This window comes from Acinonyx jubatus, chromosome C2, assembly GCF_027475565.1.
Source record: "Acinonyx jubatus isolate Ajub_Pintada_27869175 chromosome C2, VMU_Ajub_asm_v1.0, whole genome shotgun sequence".
NCBI classification, from domain to species: Eukaryota; Metazoa; Chordata; class Mammalia; order Carnivora; family Felidae; genus Acinonyx; species Acinonyx jubatus.
The window spans coordinates 126,824,879-126,844,356 of record NC_069384.1 but is presented as its reverse complement, the minus strand read 5'-3'; the positions used below and the strand labels follow the sequence as shown (position 1 = coordinate 126,844,356).

The window sequence follows — 19,478 nt, the reverse complement described above, 5'->3', positions numbered from 1 at the left end:
GCCTACAGAGTCTCTAAATTTCTCAGTGGCCTAGGCACAAGTGGGCATCCCCAAGTTTCTGCTGCACTGATGGCCCACCACATAGGGTTTAGAGACCACCCACATCGGCCTCACATGAGGGGCCGGTTGAAAGTGCCACTCCTGGGCCCTCTTAGATCCACAGAGATCAACTTGGGGACTAGCTGGAGAGGTCGGGAATTTGCATTTTAACCACATCCTCTATGAGTGTCTAGCACTCTAGGAAGTTCCTTCAGCTTTGCTCTAGAAGTGAAATGAAGGTGACACCATTATATTCTCTGCTGGCAATCAGAAGAAAAGATTTGCTGTGGAGCAGTAGCACTGGCTGTGACCAAGTGACCGATGATGATTATGATATTAATTCTGATTTATGTCATGGACTTAGCTGTTAGTGTTCAATTCCACTTACGGCTATAAACTCAGGCAGGGATTATTAGGCCTCCTGAGAGCCCAGGACCGTGGGCTTTGACAGTTATCTGCAGAATGTCACTGAAGGAACAGGGAGCGTCTGCGGCCTGCTCTATACCAGGCTAATGGGTTGAGAGTCGCATTATCTCCGATCTCCATGGCTATGGGCCCCTGAGGTTGTGGCCTGGGCACCTTCTCTGGCCAGAAAGTACAGTTCTGTGGGCTCTCTGACAGATACACATGACAGTACAAATTCATAACCAAGTTACAGCAATAGCAAAATTATAATATATTAATAGCAATATCATAATAGAATAAAGCCTTGGGAGGGCAACCAATCTTCCAGAATCTGCAGGCTGGCATCCGATGTTTGTCAGCTCAGCTGAAGGTAGTGCCTTCAGAATTTGGTTACATCGCAGCAAGAAGGACCAGGATTAGTTGCAGGGAATCATTTTCCAAGCAGACCCATTTTAAATGCTGAAACTGGCCCCTGAGGTTGCATGGAGCCTCCCTTCCTGAGTGAGATCTTTGGAAATAAAAAGGTGGCTTAGGAAATAAAGCCATCTCTAATGGTGGCTTTCACAAAGACTTCAGTCTCATGGCAGTTTGGCCACTGACATACATTTTTTGGCTTACTACCATATAAGCCGTTCTCAGAGGTGGCTTCTGGTATGCTTCTGGAGGGTTCTTCTAAGAGGAGTGGCACTCAAGAGAGTCGTGTATGGCAATAACCAGTTCCCAGCTGCTCCAGAGGACATGGTGAGCCAGGTGTCTATCTGGCAAAGGGCCAGGTTCAGGGGCAACCTGGTGGGACACTGATGGCCAAGATCCTGTTCATAAGCTCTGAGCTCGTGCTGTGCCTCTCCTGCTGCTGTCCACTGAGCACACTCTGGAAGAAGGCCCAGTGTAGACAGAGGGAGGTGAGGGGAGGTCTCAGGAAAGCTCGGTGGAGCGCCATGTACTAGCACTGCCTTGCACAAAGCTGCTTTGCAATAAATAAAATACTTGTTGATGAAAGGCCTCCTTTGTGGACTTCTAACTCTGAACCTTTACCACATAGCAGCGGGGTAGTGCAACCCAGGCCCACAGAGGGGAAGTGAGAAGAGGCTGAGAAAATGTTAATACAAGCTTGTTTGGAACAGGGGAGCCGACCATGCTGGCCTCTATTTTGCGAGCTGCAGCTTGCCATCCAGCTTGGTAGCCCTTGACGTCCCCTCAGCTTCATCACTTGCTCTGCTGACATCTGGACTGCCCGTCTTTACTCTTTGACACACAGGGTGAGGTCCAGACAGGGAGGCCCATGTGAGGCCACCTCGTCTGCTCCCAAGAAAACTTGGGGAGGGTCTTCTCATCAGTCTGAGTTGAGTGGTCTCGTCCTCACTTTGTGGGTGTGGGAGGTCGGGCTACGGACCACTTCACAGCCCTCCTCAAGTCTTCACCATGGTGTGGCATTCTTAGCACAGAAGGGTCTAGAGTTAACGTGAACAGCATCTGGATGACCCACCCTCAGGGTTTCTTGGTCCCTGCTCTGGTGCCTGAGGATGAGGGAACTGAGAGGAGACTGACTGGCCATACTTCCCAACATGGCAGCTTCCAAGATGGCCTTTAAGAGCAGAACACAAAGATCTGAGGGGAAGGAGGCCAGCCCCTCCTGGGTTCTGTGCTGATGCCGAACGGAGACTCAAAGGGGCTACAGCCAGGCTCCCCTCTCCTCTAGCCTGGATCTGGCCATTAATCATAATCCAGCCCTCTCCCTTTTTCCTCTAGGAAGATATGCCTTTCCTCTCTCCACTTAGGAAACCACCCCCACCTCCCAAGGCTGGTGAGGGGCAGGGGTTGCTTTGGTGGTCATCCAGCACTGAGGAGAGCCTCCTGAGGATCCAGAGAAGACCTGGCCCTCCAGCTCAGTGCCCATCCAGCCCAGGTGCACAGTGGACCTAAGGAATCCTGGGGGAGGAGGAGGCAGGGAAGGCGAATGGTGACTGGGGTTTCTCTCTTATTTAAAAAAAAAAAAAGGAAGTGATGTGTTAACAGTGAATACAGGCGGGTGTTGGGGGGGCAGGGTCCACTTTCTGGAGCAGGGCAGTGGCTGGCCGGGCCGGGCATCCAGGGTCAGATGAGGCCCGCAGCCTTCTCCTGCACATTGTATTCCTTGTTCCTCTTCACCCGCCAGCTGATGAACACGAGCAGCAGTGTGCCCAGCGCCTTGTAGCCCACCTGCAGGCCCAGGTACCTGTACAGCAGGAGGAGGCGGGGCCAGTGAGGGGGTGTGGAGGCTTTGTGGACCGGGTCCCAGGGCCATGGAGAAGAGCATCATCATTTCCACAGTGGCCCAGGGACTATGTTGTCAGGTAAGGATCCATTACCACCCAGCTGGGGACCACTTTCCTCATCTCTCTGACCCACGGGCAGGAGCCTCCCAGAGAATAGGCATGATGTTCCCAATCCAGTAGTCCTTCCCCACCCCTGCACTGCCCCCCTCCCTGCCCCCCTCTCCCTGCCCCATCATGCTCCCAGGGCCAGAGACAACACTGCAGCCCCAGCCAGTTTGGAGCATCTGGTCCTCCCAGCATAGCCAGGAGATGGGTGTCTGCTCACTGCCCTCTTGGTCCAGCCCTCTCCCGGCCTTCTATGCCACTCTGACACCGTTTCCAGACACCGTTTCCAGACTCTGTTCCACCCCCTGAAGCCCACTCTCCCCTCGGTTTCTGGTCTATATGGTGATGGGCAACAGGTGAGATGGCTGGAAGGGGTGCTGAGACAGGTTAGGCCCACCTGCCCTTGACCTGTGCCATGAGCCACGGTGGGGCCACCTCTCTCAGAGCATGGGAGATGGCCTGCATCATTCCACAGCCACAGCCTCGCCTCAGACTGCAGCCAGTCCCTTTCCCTTTGACAAACTTCTTTCTGCTGCTTCCCCTCCTGAGGGACTGTGGACCAGGGGCTAGCTCCCAGTAGTGTGTGCGTGTGCTGGTGGGCTCTCTCTCTCTCTCTCTCTCTCTCTCTCTCTCCATCACCTGGATGGCTTTCTGTCACCAGTGACCCCTGGTCCCTCTCCATGGCAGCGCCCCTCTAGTCCCCTCCCTCAGAAGCCTGGCTGCCCCCTCCCCGCCCCCCCCCCCCAGAGCTGCCACAGCAGATGGCTGCCCTCTGCTCTGGGCTGGGGCCTGACCCCCTCTCCAGCCCCCCCAAGGCGGGCTGCCGGGCCCTCACCTGTCTCGGAGAGCATCATTGTTGTAGTAGGCACAGGCCCCGCGCCTCCCTGAGCACTGCAAGCTCCACCGGATGCAAGAGTAGTCGATGGTGAGGCCGTAGAGTGCTGGAGACGGCAGCCAGGCTGGTGTCGGTGGGAAGAGAGTTGAGAGAGTCCAGTCACATGGAGGTGCAGGCTGAGGCACCCGACCGGGTGACAGGAGAGCACACCCACCCACCCATCACCCCTGTGTGGTTTGCCTGAATGAGACCATCTCTGCCCCAGTCCTGGGAACCACAGTGACTTTGGAAAGCCGAATAGCTTCCCAAAAGCATGAATTCCTCTTTCACTAGAGGCTTAGAAAAGGGACCTGAGCCATCCTTTCGGGACAGTGAGTCACAGAGGCCACCGTGATGCCAGCTCAGACATACCACATAGTTCTCACGCTGGATTGGTCCCAAGTGGAGATAGGCTGACCTCCACCTTGTGGCAGGAGCCTCCTGAGGGCATCGACTCCTCAAGTCCTCACAGGTGGGTGGGTACCCTTGTCTTAAGAAGGAGGAAGGTGGGCATGGCTAGCTCACCGTTGCATAGCCGGGAGGGTCAGGGCTGGGCTCTGAACCCTGGTTTCCTCTGGTCCCATCTTTCACCACAACAGGCTGCCTCTGTGGCTGAGACAGCACCCCCACAAGACCCCCAACACTCTGGCTGCTCAGAGCCTCTACCCCAGCCCCCTGAACTTCCCCACAGCTGAGTGGTGAGGCAGAGGCTATGACGTCCTGGTGTTAAATATTCAGAATGACTCCTGTATTGTTAGCTACAGTTCTAGGCAGTCTCGGGACTGGGGAGGGGCTTGTCCGGGATTCACACCCCAAACCCTGCCCTCAGAACAGTCTCCAGACTGTCTTTAGGGCCCTGTGAGAAGCTGCTTCAGGAAGAAAGAGGAAATCTGCTTGTGGCTCCACCCATAATGGGAACCTTTGAGAACCAGCCTCTCTACTCAGACCCTGCTCACTTCCAACTCTCCAGCTAAGCGGGGGATGGAAACTGGCCACAAGGATTGTCCACCAAGGATGCTTCCCTAAATAGAAACAAAATCCAGAGAAATTTTCAACCATATTTCAGTGGGTAATTTAAAACTTGCTGGGTTTTATCCATGTCCTTCTTTCCACCCCAGAGTGGGGCTGTGTTCATGGGTGATGAATGGAAATGCCTTCAGCCTGGATTTTCTAACTGTGGTTCCAGATGGAGTTGTCTGAGCTCCAATGAGAAAACAAAGGCAGCAGGTGCTTTGAGCAGTGGGACTGTGACTGTTTGCAAGGCGGCTAGGAGAAGGTCCTCAGAGCCCGTCCTAGCTGCTGGCTGTGTTGAGCAGAATGCAGGGTTTCCTTCCCAGCAGAGATTTTGGAGCAAGTTATACATGAATCATGTATGATAGGCTAAATGACAGCAAGGAGGTGTGGTGACGGCAGTGCCTCTGCCACCAGGACAGGGTAGAGCCCACTGCCTTGCATCCTCCATGCTGGTAATACAGGCCTGAGGAGGAGGGTCCGAAGGCACCGTGCTGGAAGGAGGGGAGCAAGTGACCCGAGCCTGAGAAATCCCATTGAAAAGGCTGGTTCATTCCTCAAAGGTTCTCGCTCAGCAGGCCCCACCAGGCACATCACCAACACACCCCAGAACAATAATGGAGGGCCAAGCGAGGCCTGGCTCCTGGATAATAATGCACGGTGGGCCCTGCAGGGATTTCGGCATGTAGGGTCAGAAAGTCCACTCCCATAGCAACTGAAGTCCCTCTGGGGCAATTGCCATATTCCCCACTGCAGTGTGCACATGCTGGGTCCTTCATACTCAGTTGAATTTAGTCCCTTTACTTGGTTTACCTGTCACTGCAAGGGTCTGCTCATTGATTCCTGAATGTGTCAAGAAGGGAGGATCCAGCACGAGCCTCTGGGAAAGGGCGGTGAGGTCCACACATGCCCCAGCCTCCCCCAGACCATGCCCCCAGGGAGCTTGCCCTCGGGTGGGGGTGGGGAGCATTACTGATCCTGTGCTCACAGCTCCATCCCTCTGGATGGAGGGTGGGCTCTGGGCTGCTGGAGCGTGGGCAGGGCTTGTCGACAGAGGCTTCCCCCCACCCCACCTCAATGAGAAATATTTGCTGCATAGAGGCAAGGGAGGGAGTTTTGTAAAATGGGAGGGAAGCCAGGGCTGGGCTCAGCTGCTGTTCTGGGACAGGAATGCAGGGTTTTTGTTCCTACAGCCAGTTCTTGGAGAGAGATGAAAAAATACCTGCCTTCAATTCTTTATTAGGTATTCTCAGCTGTGTCCACTTTTCATTTTTCTTACATGGTTTTGTTTGGAATTAATGCCATAGATGGAATCTCTCCTAACCTCAAGGAACAGGGAAACCTTCCATATAGGGTCTTGGCCTTTGCTGATGCTTGATTATGCACAGCTTCTCTTCACAGCAGAGATGAGAGAGGGCTTCCTGCAGCCCCAACCTGCACTTCACAGCCCTCAGATGCCTGGTGCCACTCTCCAGGAAGGAAGGGGGCATCGCAGACACTTACCCAGCAGGCGCATCAGCAAGAACTGTACCCCAATGGCAAATGACTTTTCTTCCTGGTTCACCACACTGTAAAGGAAGATTGGAAGTCAGCAGCGGAGGACTGAGGGCTGTGCCTTCGCTCAGGGGCAGCCAACCTCAGAGCATGCCAGAACCTGCCCTCCAGTGGCCTGACAGCCACCTGACCGACTGGATTCACCTCAGCCAAGTGCTCCTGTTGTTTATATCTGTGGTTCTCAAAGCATCATCGCTGGACCAGCAGCATGAGCACCTCCCCACACCCCAGGAACTTGTTAGAAAGGCAGATTCCCAGGCCCTACCTCAGACCTAAGAATCAGATCCTCTGGGAGCGGGGCCCGGACATCTGTGCTTTAGGAAGCCCTCCACAAGATTCTGTTGCACACTCGCATTTGAGAACCACTGGTCCCTGTGACTTTCAGGGTTGCCCAGTGTCCCCTCCAAGAGGCAGAGGGCAGAAAAGGCTGGGAACGCACAGAAGGATGGGGAAGGGTGTGTTCAGAGCAGCAGGCCTGAACAACTCCCATGGAGTGTAAATAGCAATAAAGACATCCCTGATGAAAGTCTAATTAAGGCCCCTGGGCTGTAGGCTTCTGTGTGCGACGAAAAGAATCCTCTCCCTGGGGCCAGCTTCCTGGGCGTGTGGCCTGTGCAGCCTCCCAGGCCCCCACCCTCGGAAAGGCCCCACGTCTGGTTTAACGGTCTGCTGCGGCCGTCTTGAAATTCTCAATAATTTTGGAACCAGGAGCCTCCCATTTTCATTCTGCACTGGATCCTACAGATTATGTAGCCAGTCTTACCCCTACCCGTCTTCCCTCAAGAGGGGATGAATGTTTGGCTGAGGAAGGAGATTCAGAGAGAGATGGGGAAGCTATCTGTCAGTGGTATTGCCAGGCCCTGCCATCCCAGCTGGGTGTGGGGCAGAAAAGGAGGACACCCCATCCACAAGGTGGGGAGCCAGGAGGTGGCCTGCAGAAGCATCAGGCTTCTCTGTGCTCTGAAAACCCACACTTCTGGGTGGGTATCTGTGGGGGAAGGGCATTCGGGGCCGAGGGGACATCAAGGAAGGGAAGTCAGAACTAATCTCCAGGTCTCTGCACACGTTTTGTTCTGTCCCCACAGTCCTGCCAGCAGAGAGGAATGGGACCCTCTTCCAGTTCCTCTGAAGGAAGGCCCAGTGAAAACAGTACTCATGGGATGCAGCAGGGGAAAAAGACAGCCACTTGGGACCCCCCAGTGGAAAGTGCCTCAAATCTCAATCTAATGGATGCTCCCTTTATGCCTATAGGTCCCTCCAGTGGCCCAATTCATAAGTCTTGGTCATTGTCCCTGGGCAGACTCCCCTAGATTCTGAACTGAATGGGGCTTGGGCACCCCAGTTTGCCTTCTGATGGACAACTTGAGCCTCTTATGGTGTCTGCTGACATTGGAGGTGAATTAACTCTGGCATTCTGCCCACTCTCTCCTTCCACATTTCTGGTGACGCTTCCCTCACAGCCTGTATTTCCATGCCTAGTTGGGGGTCAGGGTACAAACAACAGTTGGGTCACCGACAAAGTCATCTTTAAGCTTCACCTTCTCCACGCTAAATAGCATCTGTTTTCCCATCTTTCCCAGTGGGATTTATCTTTAAACAATTTTGGGGTCCTGGAGCCTCTTCAATTTCACTTCAGCCCCTGCCAGACTTAGAAGGGAGAGGTTTCCGAGGAAAGCCCATCCTGTGGTTGAAATGATGCTCCTTCTCCACAGCTTCCCTATCCCTAAGGCTTGTTGGAGTCTTCTGGGAGGCAGACTGCTCAGGGACTTCCCTGTGAAATTTCCTTATCCTGTTCCCTCTCCTCATCCTGGCCACCCACAGATCTTTCTCAGGGTTAGAGGGTCCTCCACGGCCCATCTGGTCCTGGTGCAAGAGGTAACCCCACCCAGAGGCCTCAGGTGAAAGTACTCATGCTTGGAATGCACAGGGTGGGGAGTGGTAGAAAGAGGGTACTGATGGTATTGGGAGAAGCAAAATGCTCTGGCTCTGAGCATCCCCACACGTTCCTGTGGAATATGCTAAGAACACAAGGTTCTGACTGCTCTTTTTCTGCGCCATTTCTCAGGATGGTGGTTGCAATGAGCAACCTGGAGGCATGGGGTAAAATCTTCCCCTAGACTAAGAGCAGTCTTGGTCTATATAGCTGTGACTCTCTCAAGCTCAGTGTTCCTCACTGTGTCATAAGCTCACTGCATGTGAAACATACACCTGGGTGCTCCAGGTCACCCCATGGGATGTGGAACACAAGGATAAATGATGTTCATGCTCCTTACTGTGCTGTGAGTAATAGTCCTTTATCTTTGAACCAGGAGTCTCCTGTCTTCTGCCAGCATTCTTGAAACAGTAACAAAAACAGGAGCTTGGTAGTTTGCAAGCTAACTTATAATTAGGATAAAATCCCAGGTCCTGACAAGCGGCTGCTTCTGTTCTTCATCTCCTAGCCTTTTGGGAAAAATAGGTCATTGGCACCTAGCTACCTGTTAATGATTCTTAGAGTTTGGTTAATAATGATAATTAATATGTAGGATACCTTATATTTACAAGGCAATTTACCAGGTAATGCTAACACCAGTCCTTTCCTGTCAATTATCATTAACCTCTTTTCATAAATGAGGAAACTGAGACTCGGTGAGGTTGGCATTCAGCCAACGCATGGCAGAGCTGGGTCTTTGACCCTAGCGATGGGCATCCAAATCCTGTGTTTTTCCCTTTCTTCTTTCAAGGTGGGTGAGGACAGGAAAGAGGCGGGCAGGGGTGGGTTAGGTGAACTTGGTTGAAATGTTGTTTTCCCTTTTGCAGAGGATGAGGTGAAGGAAGGGTCAGTTCCCTGCTAAAACTTCAGAGACATTTCACCGCCACTGTAATGGAACACCTCTGTCCTCCCCTCCCACCTTGGCCAGCTTCTCCCTTCTGACTGGAGAACTTGGTCCTGGCTCCTCACACACTGGGCTTTTCTTATTTTCATTCTTCCTCATAGCCTTCATTCTGTCTCTGGAAAAACTTTTCACATTTTTCTTCCTTGATTTTGTGCATCTAACTCCATTCTCCTCCTTCTTCTCAGTTCTTCCAGGATTTAAATATGACTGAATCTACAGGCATTTCCACAGCATGGAACCAGGCAGCCCGGCTTCATCAGGACTTAACTGTTCATGGCTCTGCCCTCCCAGGGCTGGGGTCTCTCAGTGCAGAGTGGAGGTGCCAACAGGGCACATGGGTGCCCTGAGACAGACTGAGGCAGCACAGTGAGGGGCTCCGCACCAAGTCTGGCTCGGCAGGGCCCCCCGCATTGTCGTGTTAGTATCACCGTCCCGCATCATCCAAAGAGCATTGCAGATTGGCGTTCAAAGGACTCTGAGGGAAAGGAAGGAGAGGCAGAAGCAGGCAGCATGGGGAAGGAGAGGCGCACTCACCGCAGAACCATCATGTAGAGCGGGTTGTGGGAGATGCAGGCTATGAGGGCCACGAAGGAGATGAGGAAGATGGCCGGGAGCAGGAAGTGGGCACAGGGGATGGGGCATGATCCTGTCTTGGCTGAAGAGGACGCGCCGGTCACACAGCTGCAGTTCAAATAGGTCTTGGGAAGGAGAGGGAGAGGGGAGGGGGGAATCTGCTGTTATTATTTGGCTTCCACACGTGACAAACGCCTGCACCAGCTCTAGCCTAAGAGCCCCTCAGATTTTGACAGCTCTGCCCTGGGGAGCTGGGCGATGCTGCATGTGGAGGCTGGAGAGCAGACCCGGTGAGGGGTTCGAGGTGCCCCATGGATACCACCTCTGACCTCTGTTTGGGTAATCAAAACCATCTTCACCAAAACCGGTCGTCTAGCATGGGCTGGGCCCCTCCAGCGGTTCCACTCACATCAGGACATGCAGGATCCCACTGCCAGGCAAGGCCTACCCAGCTTGGGACCAGGGGCTGGGAGGGCTCTCTTCAGGGCCAGGCCGGCCTGTGCCCAGCAACAGTGGTTTTGTGGGTGGTGTTCTTGCAGTTTGTGTGCTTATTGCACGGAAGGTAAGAAAGGTATAAATAGGAGACAGCAGTGGGAACCTAGCTGAATCCACTGAGCTCTTCATCTGTTAGGCCTCTGCCTGAGCGGAACTCCTCCCGTCTGTGAAGGCCTCTAGCGAAGGAGGTCCCTGTCTCAAATCTGCAAGTCCAGATGGTTCAGCGCTCTTGTAAGACTGGCCTTGGTGGCCACTGCCCGTGACAGGTGGCCTTCACCTTACCTTTCACAGCATCTGATGGACTAGCCTATGACCATTTAAGTGTCATAGCAGTTACAAGGCTAGGACCAGAACTAAGGAGCTAGTCTGCCCCCTTCTGGCAGACAGCAGGAACTACACACCTTCTTTGTTCTGGCTGCCAGGAAGCTCAGAAATAAGTTATGTGCAGTATGGCTATTAGTTCCCTCAGTCTGGATTTTTTTTTTTAACATAGATCTTTTCCCTTTGTAATTTACCGTCTGTTCTTGATATTATGCTAATGGCTCTGTGTAATTATTGGAAACCTGTCAAGATGATTTCTGGAAGCAGATGAGTCAGAGGTAAGTAAATACAGATAAGGAAACCACAGAAGCCACCACAGACTCATTTGACTAGAAGACAATGGAGAGAGCATCATGTCTGCACTCTTTGTCCTCCATCTGCCCACAGAGGTGGCTGTGGGAGCAGCCTTGCCCTGCTCTCAGAGGATGATGCTAAGTGGGGCTAGCCTTGTCCATGCCTTCCACACAGGCTTAAAGGAATGAGGCGTATGCTTTTCCTTAGGGCATCTTTAGCAGAACTGAACAGACTTTCCATTGTTTTTAGGAAAAGGTAGATCCAAATCCTCGGCCTGGCCTGTGTGTGACATGCCTCTCAGCACCAACCCTGGCCTTCTCTGCTTTCTCCTGCACCCAGCTAGGTCATGCCCTAGGGCGTTGCTCTTGCTGTTTCTTTACCTGGAATGCCTCACTTCCAGGACTTTCTAGGGTCTTCCTCTTCTGGTTGTTCAGTTCTAATGTCACCTCTTCAGGGAGGCCCCCAGACACTCTCTGTCCATTAAGTCTCTTGGGGGCATGGATTACATTCTAAAACTATCTTGTGCGTTTATTTGATAGAATGCAAACTCAGTGAGAGCAGGCACCTTGTCTGATGGGTTCACTGCTGAATCCTCAACTTCTGTGGCCATTTAGTGAACATGGGATGTTCACTAAATATTTGTTGAATAACTGAACAAATGTCTTGACTTGGTTTGCTGCTGACTGACCCTAGAATCCAGGAGGCATAGCACTCAGAGGGCTATTAGAGCCTTGCCAGGTGGGCATACTGAATGTGGGTTGCACCACTGGAAGGCTGCTGGTGAGGAGATATGTGACCTTGAACAGATGTGTCCCAGACTGAGGCCGGGTCCTGGGTTCTAGTCCCAGATCTGTCCCTAAATAGCTCAGGACTTCAGGTCAGTTGTGTGGCCACATGTAGGGGCTGACAGGTTCCACTGAATGCCCTAGGTCACACTTCCAGCTCTAACCTTCTGGGGCCACATCACAGAAGATCCTCTGCCCTCAGTTTATCTAGGCCTGCCTCTGTGGCTTTCCACACAGCCAGTATGCAGGATCCAGGATGCCCGTTAGGATCCTTCGGGATGAGGCTCAAAGGCCTCAGCTGAAGCAGTTCTTTGGCTTGTTTCTGCTCTGAGCATTGTTAGGCCTCAGGAATGTGAATCTGTTGAACATCGGCCAATCTTTAATTGACTTTGGGCTGTAGGCATCTGGTCATGACCTTAGGGAAGGGGAGGTGGAGAGAGGGCGGGTGTGGCCCAGAGGCCAGAAGCTGGGAATGAGTGTGGGGTGGGTGGCAGTCTGCCCATCCTGGAGCCTAGGAGTGGTCTGCGAGGGCACATGCTGAGCACAGAGACCCCACGGGGCTTCTCCCACCCTTACCAGCTGCTTGGAGGCTACCGAGCTGACGTTAATCTCACTGCAGCCGGCGTGGCACGGGGAGAGGTACTCCACTCCATTGTCTCCACAGACCGGGTGGAAGATGGAATCTGGGCACGAGCAGTCCTTGCGGCAGGCAGGAGGCTGTGGATGTATAGGACTTGATGTCCTGCCAGCAAAACAGGAAATGGGGAATCAAACAAAGCAAGACCAAAGAAAAGTCTCCTCACGCCAGCCCAGTGTGAGTTTCCCGCCTGTTTAGTGTGCCTGTGTGTCTCTGTCTTGGGCCAGCGCCACTCTGGGACCTGAATGATGCTTATCGGAGCTGATGGTGAATTGACTGCCTGATCAGGGCTCATGGCATCACCAGGTGCAGCTCGGCAAGGCATGGTCAGCAAAACCCACACTGAAGAAAGACGTCAAGATACCCAACCAGCCAGGACTCCTATGAAAGAGACAGCAGATGCTATGCAAAGTCACAGGTAATATTTCCCTTCCCTTCTCCTTCATCTGTGCTCAGGCCGAGGGAAGGCTGGGGTTCCTTGAGGCAATCTGGGGTCGAGAGGGCTCCAGTCTCTGGGTCTATGGAGACATTGCCTGGGTCGCTCCACCCCCTGTGCTGCACCCAAGGGGGCTTCACCAGCTGACCTCACCATTCTACCCACCCCCCCCCCCCCGCCACATCTGATGTTCATGATCGTCTCTGGGGAGGGTAGGCATAGGCTGACAAACCTCAAGCCAGGGGGCTGCTAAAACAATGACACCACTGATAGTTAACAGTAATGGGGTGCCTCTTATGTGCCAGGAACCATGCTCACGGCTTTTCACCCAGCCACCATGACAACTCTTCAATTAATTCCATTGCTTCTGTGATGAGAAAACTGCAGATGAGACAAGTAACTTTCCCCAGCTACAAAGGGCTGTGCCAGACTCTCCCCAGTCTGATGACAGAGCCCTGTACTAAAAACCCCCACTCAGAGCAGCCCAGGGGCTCCAAGCTCTCTCGGCCTCTCTCAATCCACAGTCAGCCTGCAGAACAACGCACCCTGGTGGTGGTGGGGGGGGGGGGGAGTGGTCCCTGCCCTGAGCAGCCCTCCCGTCCCTCCTTCACCCACCAAAGACAGAAGAGGTAATTTCAGAGAAAAAGAGAAAACACCAAGACAGAAAGGTACAGTATGTCCAAACGCAACCTTGTTAGGCAAAATGTAAAAGAAGTCGTTGGAAGGGGCACTCAGGTAAAAACAAATGCTCTTTGTTCAGCACCCTTCCCTCACAGGCCCCTAAAGCTCTTCCTGAACATGACACCAGATTCAAAACTTAGGACCAGGTTGCTTTATGCAAACCGACAGGTGTACTTTACCTGCCCTCTTCCTCACCTGCCCTAATTTTGTTTGAGTCTGCCATCACTTTCATTGTTCTTTCCCAGATCTTTTCAAGTCCCCTTCTCTTATCTTTCTTCAGCAGCTCAAGGAGACTTTGTAATTGTAGCTGGCACAGAGCTGATGCTAAACATAGCTTATTTCCTGGTTCTTGAGGCTCACAGCCCTACAGATTCATCCTGAAACCAAATTAACCAGTTTTTGGTACTTCTTAAAAACAAAACAAAACAAAGCAAAACAAAACAAAACAAAACAAAAGACAGAACTCTGACCCTGATTGCTGGTGACCCAATAGGACTCTCTGATTTCTTTTCATAAGTGAGCATATTATTCAAGGCCTCATTTTCTAAGTTGCCACACAGGAGATTAGATCAAAAGCGGAAAGGAGAGAAGAGAGGAGTTGAGGAAGCAGAAAGGAAGATGCACGACAGCCAGATCCAGGCTCTGGCCTCAGTGAAGGGGATCTTCTCACCTCTCATTCCCATTACCTGGGGGGGTAGACCTCCGCTATAGTGGGGGTAGAGCATCCCATGAAGAAGAGAGGGGCACAGAGGATCATGGAGATGGTGATGATGGTGGCAGCCACGCGGGGAATGGTTTGCAGAGAGAAAACGAAACGTTTCATGAGGATTCCTCCAAACAGCATCCCCAAGGCCGCGGCAGGGAGGTTCACAGCACCTACAGGTAAAGAGAAGCTGGTCTGGGTGTACAGGACTGGGAGTCTTGTGAGGAGCCGCAGATACTGAGCTGAACCATGGACAAGGAGACACGACTACCTGAAGGGACATTTGATACATTCAAATGCTGTGGTAAGAGCTGACATTAATTCAGCGCTTACTGTTTGCCAGACACATCTACAGAGTTCTCTTGATGTAGCAGATTGTCCTGCTTGTGCAAAGGAGAGAGAAATAAATGGGGCCCTTGCAGTCACAGGGATGTGGGTTGAATGTGCATTTAGTAAGTGCTTTTCATTACCTGGCCCCTCATTGCACCCTCACTGTCACCACATGAGTCACACAGTGGTGCTCCCTGCCTGATGTGCTGGTTGGTGCCTGAAAGCTAGAGGGGTGAGGCCCTGGCCACCTTGCCACATCCCTATGGTCAAGCTCACCTGTGGACTGGGCTCAATAATTCACTTCAGTACTTTGTTGGGACCACATCAGTGGAATCTCTCAATCTCAATTGGCAAAAAATACCAATGCTGGGCCCCACCCAGAGATTCTGCTTTCATTGACTGAGGGTGGGGCCTGGGTATCTGTACTTTTTAAAGCTGTCCAGGGGGTCCTAAAGTGCAGCCAGGGTGGAGAGTCACTGGGCCACATACTCCTTACCCAGGCGAATGTATTCAGGTCCTTGGTGAAGAAGGGAAAAAACCAGGAGGCATTTTGCCTAGTCCCAAATTACACCTTTCTCTTTCCTCTGTTGCCCCGGATGATGTCAGGACCTTTGGGAAGCCCTTAGGCTTCCAGCTCCTCTGTTGGAAAGGAAGGCAGACCCCAGCCTCTGCCTCTCCCTGCCTGGAATTATAGGGGCCCCAGAGATCTGCCAAAGACCTTCTAGATGGCTAACCAGGAAAAGTGTCCTTAAAATTCTTTCCCCAGGGCCACAGTCCTCTTCTGGCTCTTATCTGTGTCCGGTCTGGCCTCACCCATCCTGTGTGGGCGGCAGAGGGCTCAGCCTCTCCTTCAGGCAGGCCCCCTAGCTCCTACAGCGCCCTCACCCTCTGGACTCACCAATGAGGAAGTTGGCATAGGCTGCGGAGGCACCATACTGCTTCTCCAGGAATTTGTTGAGGAATGTGGAGAGGCCGGCAATGACAGAGGAGAAGGTGCACTGGGCCAGGACCACCAGCATGAAGAGCGGGTTCATCAGCAACCTCAGGAAGATGCGGGGAAACCCTGTAATCAGATGGCTGTCAGGGGCCAGGCCTTCGTGGTAGTCATCCCAGGGGTACCTTGATACTAGGTCACTGCCCTTCCTCCTCCTCCAGGCAGCTTTCCTCTCTTTCTCATGGCAGATCTGAGGCACCAAAGTGTTCAGTGGCCAGTCTGGGGGCACAGAGCTGCTCAACTCCCACTCAACATACTCACAGGCTAAGTAAAATGAGGACATGCCTACAAGATATCAGGCGGAGGCTGGATAGAAATAGGACTAACACTGGGAGCATTCTCCTCACATGACAGCCACCTCCATGTGAAAGGAGGGGACAGAACACGGGGCCAGACCATGGAGGCAGGGCTGACTGCTAAATCTGAGTTTCCTGAGACCTGCAAAGAAGCAGTCACCAGGACCCCTGGCAGAACCCCTCCTGGGAGATGGGCCAGTTACAGACCACCTGTTCTTACTGACCTTCACCACACACAATACCACATGGGCTGGGGTACCCCCTGAACCTCCCTCAAGACAGACCCCCCCCCACCTCCAGGGCTTTGCCAGGTCAGTCAGTTACGTTTAATGAAATCCAGCAGGGAGCTTCTTGGCTTGACCTCGTCCATCTTCCTTGCCTCGTCCACTATGGCAGGAGACCTCTGAAGGCAGCGAAGGAGGTGAATGTTAATGTCCGAGGCTCCTTGTTGTGACCCTTGCTGAGGCCCTTGACCCTCCTGGTCTTGGTGGCTCAGGGATGGGCAGCAGTGAGCTGCCCACCCCAGGTGTGTGTGGGTGTGGGTGTGGGTGTGGGTGTGGGTGTGGGAGGGCACCCAGAGAATGCTCTCTTGAAACGAACACCACCTGCATGTTAGTGAACCCAGAGTTGTGGCTGCCAGCCAGAACACATCTATGCCAATGCCTCCTGAAATACCTCTGAGCATGTTATCACCTCTAACTTTCCCGTGACTGATGCCAAAAGGTATCTGATCAGATCTCACTCCCTGTCTCTCTGTCGTGGCTGCACTTCTTCCCTGTCCTCAGATTCCAGGGGCTGCAGGCTTCTGGGATACACTGGTCTAGAATGACCTCTGTTTCCAGCTCTTTCTTTCTATCTCCTCTATGGAGTCACTGCTTCCTTCCGGGCCCAGAGTTGAGTCCTGCTCAACCAAGGCTTGGTCCTGGCCCCTGGCCCATGCTTTCTGTTCATACCACTTCAGCGAGCTCGCCTACCACTTATGAACTCATCAGCTGCAGCTCTGCACCCCTACACAGGTGTGCACGGCCCCCCAGGGGAACACACTACCAGGCGTGGGAGCTCCCATGCACTGAGTGCTTAGTCCACATTGGACACTGTGCCCAGCATGCCACATGCACTGTCACTCCTCATGGCCTCCTCTGAGACAGGTGCTCTATCTCCAGTATTGTAAAGGAAACTTAGACACGAGGAAGCTTGTCCAAGATCACTTGGCAAGGTTTTAAGTGACACACCTGGACTCAGACTCAGGTTTGCCTGACTCCAAAACCACCACGATGTACTGCCAACCTCCAAAACTCTTCCCCAAGACAAGCGAAGGCTCTCCTACCCCTGTTCCTCCTCCCACACAGGGGCCTACATCTCACTGCCCAATGTGGAGCTTTGGCTCAGAACCTTGATGCTAACTTCGGTCCCTCTTCTCCTCCAGTCTGGCTCACTGCTGAGTCCTTGGCACCCCCTCCAAGAATATCTCTGCCTGCCCTTGCCTCAGCTGTCCAGCAACCATGGCCCCGGTGCTCGGTCTCATCCCCTGTCTCTACACCGGCTTTTTCAGATGGTCAGCCTTCACTCCTCCCTGACTCCCTGACCTTCAACCCAGCTGGCCACCCAGTTACTGCAGTGCCCCAGAACTTTAAGTTTTAGACCCTCAGCCTAACATCAGAGCCCCACCAGACTTCTCTGTTTTCCATTTTCATCCTTTCCTGACTTCGTTCCCAGCAGACAGGGCTGGCAGACACATGGAAGGTCCAAGTGCTCAGAGTAAGCTCACTCTCAGGCCACCCTTAGGCTCTTTAGCTCTAGGGACCCCCTTCCCACTCAGTCCTGCAGGTTCGGATGGTGCCAGGTCATATATTCTGCTTTTACTAGCTCTTAACTCTTTATCCCAGTTTAGATGAACTCATTTGTTCAACTACTCATGTAGTTTCCCAAACTACATTCCCTGAAGCTGTCCTGACACCTGAGGTGTTGAAATGGTAAGGGAACACTGGTGAGAACCCATCTTTAGGGAATTCACCAGCACTCTCACCTAAAGCCTTTGAGAAGTCCTGTATCATGCAACTCATTTAGATTTCATGCAGAATTTGCTTAACTTGCTGCAGCTTCTCAGTTCGGTTTAATTTGATCCCCACCTCCCTTTCTTGAAGTTCTATAGGTAGAGTCAGGGGTTCTCAGAACCTTACCTCCACTTCCCTGATCATTGTTCGAGGAAAGAAAAAAAAGGGGAAAGAGGTGAGAACCAAGGAGGCTGAGGAGATGAGCAGCCCGAGCCACCAGGCTCCAATCCACCGGGGGTCTCCGGGGCTCAGGTTAACTGCAGCTGGAGAGAAAGCAAAGGGAACAAGTGTTTTCTGGATGAATACGGAATCTCACTTTACTGGAATGAGGGCCTCTGATCAAGGGAACTTTCTTCCCAGGATAGAGAAGAGGTAAGCCATGAGCTAGAACCTGGGTCAAGACAACATTCCCTCTCCAGGCCATCTGGTCTCCAGAGCATAGCGGCCACTCTGCATAAAGGAGAGCATCAGAGAATCCCCAGGCTGAAGGAATCAGAACCTTGGCCTCACCTTATTTTATTCCCAACCCCTGGTAGGAATAATAGCAAAGGAGGCTGCATCCATTCTCCTCTAACCAATCAGAACACTGAGGACCAGAGAAGTCAACCTTGCCCTGGTGCAAGGTTAAGGCTAGTGAGTGCCATTTGATTGCTCAATTTTATCCATTCTTAACCACTGAATGCTACTGCTTCCCAACTTTATTGACCCTAAGAAAGGAATCCCCATAGTCCTTAGGAGGAGCCTGAAGGAACAACAATCATCAGAGTGGGCTCCTTGGCCTCCAAAGGAAATGGTTTTCCTGGCAGGTCTCCCATCTGCATCTGAGAGTCTGCCATTGTGTTTCTCTTTGTAAAGAAACTACGGGGCATAGAGGGAAGGAGAAGGTAGCAGTAGAGCCCGCAGCCAATGACAGACATCTCTAGGCACTGTCCCTGGTACTGAGAGCTCAGCTGCTAGTCTTTTTGGACAATAAGAGGCAAGAATCAACTCAGGAAGTGCCAGTAAAAGGGCAAAGATGGCTTGACCCTGAGGCAGAAAGCTTCCCCTGGCTTTTCCCCATCATGTGAAGTCAAGGCAGGAGATACCACAAGGAAGGCATCATGGTCTGATGGTCCCCAGGAACAGGAGTCTGTGGACTCTGGCAGCATGGCAGGTTTAATGCCTGTCTACATTCTTTGTGAGATGGGCAGACCCTGATCTGTGTGTCAAGAACTGTTGAGAGCATTATTCCTGAGGGTCTGGCTCAGACCTGCCTTCCAGCCATATCTTCTGGCTGGCAGGAACTTTATGTATCACCCTCACACCCCACACACATTCCACCTCTTGGCTTTGTCCACGAGTTTTTCTCCACCTGGAGGGCCTTCCCTCCCAGTACTACCTGCAGAAATCCCACCCATCAGTGGGGCTTGATGCAGACATCAGCTGCCTGAGAAGCCCTCCCTGCCCACCTCAGGAAGTAGCACTGTCTCCTGCCTGCTTGGAGCTTCCAAAGCACTTCACCCGCCCCTCTGTTATAGTGCTGGCCCTCCCTGCCTTGTGGGAGGCTGGGTGCCATGGAACAAGCTTACAAAGGCGAGGAGCCCTTGCAGGATTCATCATGGGGCTGGCTCCATGAATGGTTAACTCAGTGCTTGTGCCCTGGTCTATGGATTGTATTTTCTCTCTCTTTTTTTTTTTTAACGTTTATTTATTTTTGAGACAAAGAGAGACAAAGCATGAACGGGGGAGGGTCAGAGAGAGGGAGACACAGAATCCGAAAC

General features: G+C 52.6%; 1 protein-coding gene and 1 long non-coding RNA gene across 2 annotated transcripts in view; one reads left to right on the top strand and one right to left on the bottom strand.

Annotated features, from left to right (window-relative positions):
* Positions 1-691: 691 nt before the first annotated feature.
* Positions 692-19,478, bottom strand: part of SLCO2A1 (solute carrier organic anion transporter family member 2A1) — an 82,420-nt gene continuing 63,633 nt past the window's right edge. The window contains exons 6-14 of the mRNA XM_027061811.2: positions 17,845-17,981; positions 15,989-16,067; positions 15,273-15,437; positions 14,028-14,217; positions 12,164-12,329; positions 9,654-9,817; positions 6,193-6,257; positions 3,640-3,763; positions 692-2,659 (exon numbers count right to left, since the gene is read on the bottom strand). Of these exons, the coding sequence (XP_026917612.1) occupies positions 2,539-2,659; positions 3,640-3,763; positions 6,193-6,257; positions 9,654-9,817; positions 12,164-12,329; positions 14,028-14,217; positions 15,273-15,437; positions 15,989-16,067; positions 17,845-17,981 (1,211 nt within the window). The 3' untranslated portion in view covers positions 692-2,538. The remainder of the gene's footprint in view (positions 2,660-3,639; positions 3,764-6,192; positions 6,258-9,653; positions 9,818-12,163; positions 12,330-14,027; positions 14,218-15,272; positions 15,438-15,988; positions 16,068-17,844; positions 17,982-19,478) is intronic.
* On the top strand, positions 12,326-13,797 carry LOC128315300 (uncharacterized). The gene is made up of 2 exons (XR_008297986.1): positions 12,326-12,642; positions 13,622-13,797. It is a non-coding gene; the product is annotated as an uncharacterized LOC128315300 (long non-coding RNA).